The sequence below is a fragment of the Chenopodium quinoa genome, unplaced genomic scaffold, assembly GCF_001683475.1.
Source record: "Chenopodium quinoa cultivar QQ74 unplaced genomic scaffold, ASM168347v1, whole genome shotgun sequence".
Taxonomy (NCBI): domain Eukaryota; kingdom Viridiplantae; phylum Streptophyta; class Magnoliopsida; order Caryophyllales; family Amaranthaceae; genus Chenopodium; species Chenopodium quinoa.
This window is the reverse complement of record NW_018744704.1, coordinates 1,496,230-1,506,768: the sequence shown is the minus strand read 5'-3', so window position 1 is coordinate 1,506,768 and position 10,539 is coordinate 1,496,230. Positions and strand designations below refer to the sequence as shown.

The window sequence follows — 10,539 nt, the reverse complement described above, 5'->3', positions numbered from 1 at the left end:
TTAGACCATCTAATAGTATGTTACATGTATTTTGAAGTGTAGAAGTTAAAGTTGGTTATTTAAATGGTATGTATTTGCAACAACATAATGGTCTATCGGGTGTTGTTTAAGACTTCCTCAAGGATTGTTGGACTGTTAGTAGAAGAGGAGGCAAATGACAGTATAATGACTCCCACTTTGGGCTTTCACCAAATAAGAAAATAATCCTCAAAAAGCATCAATATGCGTATTGCGTAATATGAATGGATTAGTATTGCCGCCACATATAGCCGCTTAACCCTCCATGCAAGAGTAAATGTTGTTGCCTAAAATCTCATGCTCGATTAGACGTATCACTTTGTGATTGTAATCAATCGGGCAAACACTTTTCAAACAAGGCACTAAAAATTCTCGCGTAATCTCAGAGATATCACACACAACACACAACAATTAAGTATGATACGAAGTATCTAAAATCTAAAAACTTTCTTGTGATCCCTTTGAAATCCTTTGTAATAAAACAAAAATTTTTTTAATGATACTCAAAATGAATGTTTTATAAGTAAGTTAAATAATTTTTTCATATCTCCATAAAGGACATTTAACCATAACATTAAAGGATCCAAGAAAAAGTATTAACCCTCATTGTGGTGCTTGAGAAAAAATAACCTATTATTTAAATTAAAAATTTGGATCAATTAGAAAAGACAATGGAAATTATTGGGATTAATATTTCCCCTTTTCATATCAATAAAACATTGAGTAGCAATGTTGCAGGAAATTTAGATACAATGCAGCCTAATAAAACAAACAAGACCATAAAACGATAAAAGTTCCACAAAGACGGGCACTCTTAACAATTTCCCCTACTCTCCCAGCATTCCAATTCACTGTTATAACCTCTTGCTGCACAGCCCTTCAGACATCTTGAAACCATGCAAGCCAGGAAAGTGGACAAAATACAGGACAAAAAACTCAAACATTAGTGTGTTAAATAAATCATTAAGGCAAACCTCAAAAAAAAATCCCTTTTTGATCCACACCAGCAAGTACGATGTTTAGCCATTTATAGCTGACCCGACTGTAAACGTTTTGACGATTCTGTGGGGCAAAATGTTGAATCGAGTCCCAAGTAGTCAAAATTAAGTACAAAACTGACATCTTATTATGGCATGATAGGTAACAATTTTGTCAAATTACATTTACATCAAACCTGAGATGCAGATGTCCTAAAAAATGTAACAATCACCCAAGCAATTTTCCAAGGTTTTTTGCTCTTCGTACGCAGTCTTGATACCTTTGGACCACACTTGCGCATTTGAGCGATTCTGCAGTGTGTTCTTTGTAACATGCTGTGCATGCATCTCTCTCAGACTGACAGACAATAGATTTCTGCTGAGGAAGCTTGAATTCTTTCTCATGTAGTTCCTTTGATCTCTGTGTCACTTCTTTCAGCATGTTCTCCTCATGTTTCTGCATTTTCTCCAAAACAGCTTCACTCTCCTTTAAAACAGATCGAACAGCTTCTAGCTCTGGATTTGGGGATGGAGGCACAGGCAAAAAGAATGGGGGTTGAAGAGGCCAACCAGCGGAAGGAGTGTCTTTTTGAGCTTTAGGCTCGTCAGGAAGCTGCTTCTGGGGTACTTTCTTCTGTGACTGCTGAGACTCCCTAGGTACCTTTGGCTTACTTTTCTTAGGTTTTTTCTTTGACTTGTCATCACCATCTACTAGCTGAAGTATCAGGTTATGACTGACTGTAATACTGTCACCCATTAAGGCAGCACCACTAGACAACCTGAAACCATTTGTTCAGAAAACCCATCCCGATCAAGAATGCAGCAAAAATTATATGCAACTCTTACAGGCTTGCAGCTATTAGATAAATTAGCAAGTGCACTATAAACGAGGTTAACAATGGGCTTATTTAAATTCCAGATATCCTACAAAATTCCCAGACTGTCCTAAGCTATATACACAACCACATAATCCCTAAACTTCATACTCAACACCACTCCAGGCCCAAGAAAATATTACATCTACATAAAAAGACATTAAGTGATAGATGCAGGACTCGTGTTACTTTGTTTCCACTTGGATAGCAAAGAAAAGATAAAGGGTAAACCAAACACATTATTCCATTTGAAGCCATAAATAGATGGAGTTTTCAGCTATTAGGATGCTTTACAATAATCAAACAATGATTAAACACATTGGTGATAATCAAACAATGATTTTACAAAAAGAGATGGTGATGTTAGAAAGATATGTTACACATTGGGTTGTATGTAGGTTATCAAGTGTCGTGTGTCAGATACTCTGACAATTCAACACGACACAATACACATATATATAGTGGCCTTACATAGGATTTTATAAAATCTAGCATGCTGGAGGATCCAATACCGTATCGGACACAAAGCCAAATCTGAGTCTAAGCAACATAGTTAAGACGTAACTAGGGGACTGTAAATGAAAAAAGTGGCAGGAATGCGCTCAGCTTGGTAAAGTAAAAAAAAGTTCAAGCTTGGGCTCAGCCACCTTTGTATGTTGTTAATTTCTATATAAGAAGATACATAATTCTAACAAAACAAACAATACAAAGTATAAATTAAAGAGTGAGCAATTCAGCTGAGTTGTGCATCATAGGATAACAGCTTGTAATGGATCAATTTGAGGTTCAACGTAACTCCTATGGTCAATGAAGTTGAACCCAAGGAAACACTAACCCTTCTTATCATAATGCAAACCTAGCTAGCACATACATGGGGTTGGGAAAATGTGAAAATGCCTATTCTTAAAAACACTAAATAGGCAATTCAACAAACCAGTCAAACATTGTCACATGTTTGACAAAACAATAAAGCATTACTAGTAACAGTCCAACACCAAAATGAAGTCACAGCCTAACAAGCCCATGCTGAATATAAGTCACTGGTCCCCAAAGTCACAAATCAGTGAGTCACAATTTATCACAAACTAAAAAGTTGCTGTTTCAAAGAAAGAAAAAAGAGGAAAGGGATTGATTAAAGAGATGCAGCAAAGAAAAGTCAGAAACCAGTCAAGAAATGAGACACAGCAGCAAAATAAAAAATTGTGTCAGCATATAACACCAAACATTGAATCACAAAAGGAAAGAACTCCCAACAACCCAGTCAATCAATCAATCAATCAATCAAAGCCTTAATCCCATAAGTGGGGTCGGCTAACATGAACCAAATTTGATTATTCCGTGTAGTCATCGACATAAACTCCCAACAACCCAGGAGACTATCAAATTCTCCCAACACCAATGAACTTTGAACGGCCAAATAGAAAATGAACATTACATTACTATGAGCCCAATTATAAAAAATATGTGCATAACTGTAATAGGATAATCGAGCAAAATCACAAGACAAAACGCAGAAGATCAAAAGCCCACAGGTTCTAGAGCAAACTAAGAAACCAAACCATAAAATAAAGTATTAAAAAAAAAAAAAAAAAAAAAAAAAAAAAAAAAAAAAAAAAAAAAAACACTAGACAATCTCTAAACAAAGAGCTAACATGCTACGACATGAACAGGACCTCAATCACCAATGAACAAGAACCAAAAACACAACCTGAAAAAGAGCACAAGATAAAACTGGAGAGATCAAAAGCCCACAGGTTCTACGGCCAACTGAGAAACCCAAACATAAAAAATACCTAACAAAATCTATATACTATTTTAAAACAGGAACATTTACAAGAATTTTAGAGTGCCACGTGGCCTTTTCTTTAAGATTTTATTTTTTTAAAAAAATTATTAATTTTTTTTAAAAAAGACATAACTTCGTTTTCAGTTTTATTTTTTATTTTTTATTTTTTTTATAGTATGGAGTACTACATAGTATTGATTTCCAATTTCCATTCCAAACAATAATCCTCATTTTCCAATTTGGAACTTCCTATTGCCGGAGGTTTCAAAAAAAAAAAAAAAGAAAAAAAAAATTTGGAACTTCCTATCCCATTTGCCTCTTCCTCTCTCCTTTCTCTTTCCCTTCCTCTTCCTCTTCAATAATTCTATTATTTCTATTCAACTTCTTTGTCAAAATTTTAGCCTATACAACACATTCAATAGTTATCATTTCACTTCAGTTTAAGATTCCCAACCGACTCCTTAAAAGAAATGCAAGGAAATAAAATAAGAAAAAATATTTTGCCATTTCTGTGATTAGTATGAGGAAAAGGTATGTTTCTTCATATTTTATTTGGTAATGATGATTTTTTGAATGCATATTCATATGTTAATTGTGTAATTAGTCTTAATTTTATTGATTTAAAAATTTTGGTTTTTTTGAATTATGTTGGAAGAAACTGATGCAATTTATGATGATATTTATGGCCAATTAATATAATCTTCTAAAATATTATTCTATATCATTTTTTTTTTGTCATTTATTTTAAATTTTTCTTCCTTGCATTTCATATTTTATCTTTTTAGAAAATGACCAAGTCTATTACTCCGTATAATTTTCAATTAATTTTCTCTCTTGCATGTTGATTTATTGTTAATTATTAGTAAGATTATCAAGTTTCAATCAATTATTTCCAAAGATATGGATAATTTCATGGATTTGTTAATCATCATTGGTTTTCATCTAACTTTTTTTTTGTATAACTAAAATTTGATTAAATTATACTTTGTACGATGTATTGGATTGAAGGATATTGATTTGTTTGGTTTCATTGTTTTTCACGATTGAATTTCTTAATACATTTATCTTGTGATTAGTTTATTTAGTTTCAACTAATAAATTTCCCTAGAAGATCACTTAATGTATTCGCACAATCTTATCATGGTTCATGTAGAGAAAATGATTGTTCATGTTGAGAGAGTATGAGAAAGATGCACTGTAAGGGGAACATACTATTACCCCATATGAAACAATTTGTGCTTCTTCGTATTTACATGCATATTTTGGTCTAAATCCATTCTAAGAGCAATCTCAATATACAATACAGCAATAATAGAGCAACCCTTAATATAAACTATTCACCAATAAATTTAACCCGTGCATTGCACGGGCAATACTAGCATCATTATGAGAGGATGGTGTATTGCACATCGTGAATTTTGGATTAATTTTACTTTCCCTAGCATTATTATGGCATGGTTGGCAACAAATCCTTATTAACAATTTCTTCAAAAAAGTTGACCATTATTACAATTTTACTTTCGTCTACAACATTTTCTTGCACATTGTGGGTTTGATATTATTATGCAAGGATGGTGTATTGCACATCGAAATTTTTGGCTTAATTTTAGTTACAAAAACAAATGTTTTCTTCTTAATTGGTTAAACTTTAGTACCATTAGCTAAATCGTTATTATTGTCTTTTTAATCCTAATGAATTCACAATTGTTGCAGGTTAACAATACATCAGGTCAAGAGTTTGCTTCCTTTGTCATATTGTAATGCATTTTTGATACATCAATTTCAAGTTTTTGCTATCTATGTCAAATTGTAATGCTAATTTTCATTTCGTGCCTATCAAACATTGGTTGTCACATGTAAAAGTACAACTTTAAAACAAATATTCTTCACATTTTTCTTTTCGGATTGTTGCAAAAAAATAAAGTACTACTCTGTAGCAAATAATTAATTACTGAGATCACAACTTCGCTCTTGCACACAATGTATGTGTTCCCACTTCCCAAAATTAAACATAGTGTTTTATCAATTTGACTCAAGCAAAATTTTAAAAGTACTTCAATCCCTCATCAAGTGATGACACACGATCTTTCATGTAGAATTTGAAATATTTAGAATTCTGTTGACATTTATGCACCTTAGAAAAGCAATGGCAAATAAAAGTATTTAAGATCGAATAATTATAATTAATCAAGGATTATAAATTATTGGAACCTAATTAACTTGAATTGCAAAAAATAAAAAAGTAGGAGCATGTTAAAAATTATAAAAAAATAAATAAATAAATAAATATATAAAAAAAAAACGTGCATTGCATGGGCTTAAAATTAGTTTCTAAACAAAAAGCTAACATGTCTACTACATGAAAAGAACCTTAACCCTTAATGAACAAGCACAAATTAACACAGCCTGAGGAGCAACATATTAGAGTGATGAAAAGAAACTAAATGATCCCCTACTTCCAACGGCGTACAACAATCATCCCCTCGTTCTCCCCTCACCTCAAAACCTCATTCCCTCCACACCCCAACATCCAAAAAAATAAAATAAAAAAAAATAGCAGTCACAATATCAAAACTAACTTTAAACAAGGGGTGCATTACACACTAATTTCGAAACCCAAAAGACCTAGTTAGCTTATTACATCAAATCAATCAAACTCCACTGACTTACAAAACCAAAAACAGAAAATAACTAAACATTGTAAACCATTGAAACAACACCTCACAACAACAAAAAAACAGGAAGATTCGAGGCAAAGATAGGATGAATTCAAATCCAAGTAAAAGGGGTTCCACTTCATCGATGCACAGAAGATGAGGCCTAAACCAAAATTAGTTAAGGGCTTAGAAAGAAATTTGGAGAAAAAAAAAAATATACTACAACTGCAATCATAATACTCACAGCTTATGTAATTCAAATAATATTACTCCTTTTGTTCCAAATTAATTTGTAGGCTTTTCTATGTCACCTGTCCTAGATTAATGACCCCTTTACTATTTTTATACATCCCTCATTTCACTGCAAAGTTAGAACTTCACACTCTTTCGCATTCGATCAAATAAATCTCACTCTCTCCTTTCACATACTACCTCCGCTTATTTTAGTTGTCACGTTTCTTTTATCATGTCTGCCAATTGACTATACGTAATCGTAAAGACCAGGCCCGTCCCTGAGCCAGGAGAAGAGGTCTAATATCATAGTTCAATCCTAACATTAAAGGTTCTGCAATACATTAGCAAGAATAGCAACCAAATTTGATTCAATTATCGAATAATTAGGGGTATTTGATTCAATTATCAATTAAGCTCATAATTTTCTTTTCTAACAACATAATCGCTGGTTATGATCTTTCATAATCTTAGTAACTAGAACCAATAATTCAGATTTTCGAACCCTAAACCTACTGCACTGACAATTAGATTAAATCAAATCAAAGATGAACCTAGATTGTGCAATTGATATGATGATTACAAAAGAGAAACAACAACTTACCTCAGAAGCTGCTTCAATGGGAGATACAAGTATTTCAATGGAGAACGTGAAGTGCGCTTCAATGGAGAACTGAAAGACAAGTTTTTTTTTTTTCCCTTATTGACAATTAGAGCAATTCAATGGGTTGGAGCCCCATTAAAAGCTCTGACCCGCCCCAATTATAACTGGATCAGATCCGTCCAATTATTAAATGGGGGGTCTTTATAGAATTGTCCAATTATTCTTAATGGCCTAATGGGGCTTAACGAACTCTATAGCGGTTTGAAATTGGAAATCAATAACATATAATAACATAATACTAAACTAGACATAAAAAAATAACACGGGGCTATTTTCTCCCTCTAAAAATCATTTATAAAAAAAAAATAAAAAAATCTTACTTTATTATTATTTTTATATCTTTATTCATTGACAACTTATATAGCAATGATTTTCACATTATATTGACATATGTTTATTTAAAGATTTGTGTCTTTATTCATTGACAACCTAAAACATATAATATTAATAGGACATGTTAACCATTTTTTTCAAATAACTAAATAAATTATTACTGTACATAAATCAATTCATTGATAAATATCCATACGATATTAGCCATACAAATATTTATTTAACTCAATGCTTTATTGTCAAATTGACCATGTATCTATAATATTAAAACAGACACAATAAATTTTATTTTTGATATTTTAATCTGTATACATAATATTAAAATAGACACGACATTTGACTCATTTTTTTCCTATTAATTTACATTGAAAGTTATCGATGAGTTCGTTATAAAAATAAACACTAATATTACACGAAGTCTCGAAGTTGCAACTAACTATCTTTAACTTTAGTACTTTACTAATAGTGCACTTGTTTTTGAAAAATGACATAATATGTAATCTTAACAAATCAATCAAAGAAATTACGAGTATAAATTATAGGTGATGTGGGTATTTTTCCTAGTATTAATAAAAATGCATAAAAATTATTTATTTAAGTATTTCAATATTTTTACATTTAATCTTTGTCAAAAAAAAAAGAAAAAAAAATTACATTTGATATAAAAATATCCACCAAGTATAAAATTTTATATAAAAATAAATCCCTACTACTCACTAGATTTAAAATTAAAAGGCAATCATATTATTGTCTAATAATATGCCGATCAAAGTGTATTTACTAAATAGAAATGGAGAGAGTATCATACATTATTAACCTTAATGCCCTTATTATAATATATGTATAAATTATATGCTATTTATTTATATATCTAAATTTAATTTTTTTAAAGTCAATGTAAAACTAACTAAAGGTAGTATGTGTGTTCAATTATCCTTTTTTTAAAAAAAATAAAATAAAATTTCTTACGTTTTTAGATTTTTTTGTTTTTTTTTATTTTTTTCATTGTATCTGAGCTTAACTGAACTTTTTTTATTTTATCTAAACTTATTAGGACTTATTAAAATTTATTTTAGTTGTTCTTAGGTAACTCTTAGCAGAACTTATTTTTTCTGAACTGAACTTATTAAACAAGAAATAAGTGAAAATAATGTGAGAACATACCTTATTCATTATAATTTTTTGAAGCACCATGCAACATCTAAGTTTTATATTAATGAATTGAATTTACTATCAAATATATATAATTATATTATTAGAATGGAGGGAGTGTGAATTATTTTTAGGTTAATAATAAATAAAGTTTTAGTAATAATCGTACGTGGCACGAGTTTTAACTAGTAAATCTCTATTACAAAGTACTTCCTCCGTTCTTTTTTACTTGACTCGTTTTGACTTTAACACTATTCACCACCCCTCCATTGACCGCCTTTTGTGAATTATATGTAAGGAAAAATAAATTCATGTGGATGTTTTTAAATTCATTTTAATAAGTACTATCATAATATAAAACTTTTATAATTTTTACTTATGTAGATTTAAAGTTATTAATCGTTAAAGTTGTGCATTGGCAAGCGTGATAAAAGAAACAAATCAAGTAAAAAAGAACGGAGGAAGTATTAATTTTCCTTCTATCCTTTCATTTTCACAAAATACCATTTCCACATTTAGGCCTAGCAAAAACCAACACGACCCGAATCTCGACTTGAAAATGGTGGGTTTGGATTGAGTTTTTTTAATCCGATTTATTAAATGGGTTAGCACGAACTCAACCTAAAAAATTAAATGGATTAGGTTAAAGGTTAGAGTTTCAACCCAAAAATGACCTGTGTAACTTGAAATACTAAATTATGCTAAGTTGAATCAAACCCAATCTAATAACTCGAACTAAGTGCAACTTAATTAACATCCTTTTGACACGTATACACCCATGTGACCCATCCAACACCCTTATATAAATAATCTCATCTCAACGACCCTTAGAAATTCAATCACATTCCAACTACCCATTACTTCATTCTTTCTTCTCCTTTCCTTATTTATGTAATGGTGGCAATTTAGTTAATGTGTTTTCTTTTAAAATCCACACTACTCTATGGATTCACGTCAATCTAGAAAGGAAAAGCCAAATGGGTTCAAGTTGACCCATTTATAATTTTTCATAAAAAAAAATTAAAATATGATTAATCTTAATCCGACCCGAAATTAAACAAATCAAATTAGGGTTAAAAAATTAAACCTGAAAACTTAAACATGCCGGGTTGGATAGGGGGATAGTCAACTCGATTAGAGCTGACTCAAACATGAATCCAACCCAACCCGTCCTGATTATCAGCCCTACACATACCAAAGCTTGTATCAATTCTATGTAAGATTTATTTTGAATTTTTTTTTCGTGGAATAGGGGAGATAAAAAAGGACAATGCCAAAAGTCAAATGACTCCATTTTTCATCCTCCAATCAAACCAGAATTCGGCTTGTTTTCGATTCTCGATCTATTATATTGGGTGGTTTTGAAATCGGAGATTTTTTTTTAAATGATGAAATATGAGACTTGATGAACCTTGATTTAGGGGTTTTGAGGAATATTTCAATGATTCTTCTCAAAATATTTTTTGTTTCTCTCCATGATTGGCTACGACTCACATAAAAATTTAAAAAGTCACATGTCCATTTATCTACCGAGAATAGAGAAAATGGATGTATTTTTTTCAATAGGTAAAAGGGTTGAGGCAAAAATGACAAGTCTTGACCCGTTCCACCCCATTTTTATTTTAAATTGACCTGCCTTGCCCTTGACTCAACCCATGGAATAAGTTTATTGACAATATCCATTAAATTAAAGCAGCTTGTACTTCGTGTAATTATGTGTTTTGATTTAGTTTAGATCTTGTGCATGCAAGGACAATACTAAGATATTTTTACTTAATTCAAAGACTTTCATAATTAAAATTTAATGAAATCAATTGAAATATAAGTATGTATATCTCGCATTTAT

At 31.0% G+C, this 10,539-nt stretch overlaps 1 protein-coding gene across 1 annotated transcript; it reads right to left on the bottom strand.

The window, feature by feature from the left end:
- Window positions 1-685: 685 nt before the first annotated feature.
- LOC110702882 lies at window positions 686-7,295 on the bottom strand. Its single transcript, XM_021880629.1, has 2 exons — window positions 7,149-7,295; window positions 686-1,774 (listed from the first exon to the last, which is right to left on the bottom strand). Exon 2 carries the CDS (start codon window positions 1,750-1,752, stop codon window positions 1,225-1,227), a length of 528 nt encoding a protein of 175 aa, XP_021736321.1. The 5' UTR covers window positions 1,753-1,774; window positions 7,149-7,295; the 3' UTR covers window positions 686-1,224.
- Between the last annotated feature and the right edge of the window lie 3,244 nt (window positions 7,296-10,539).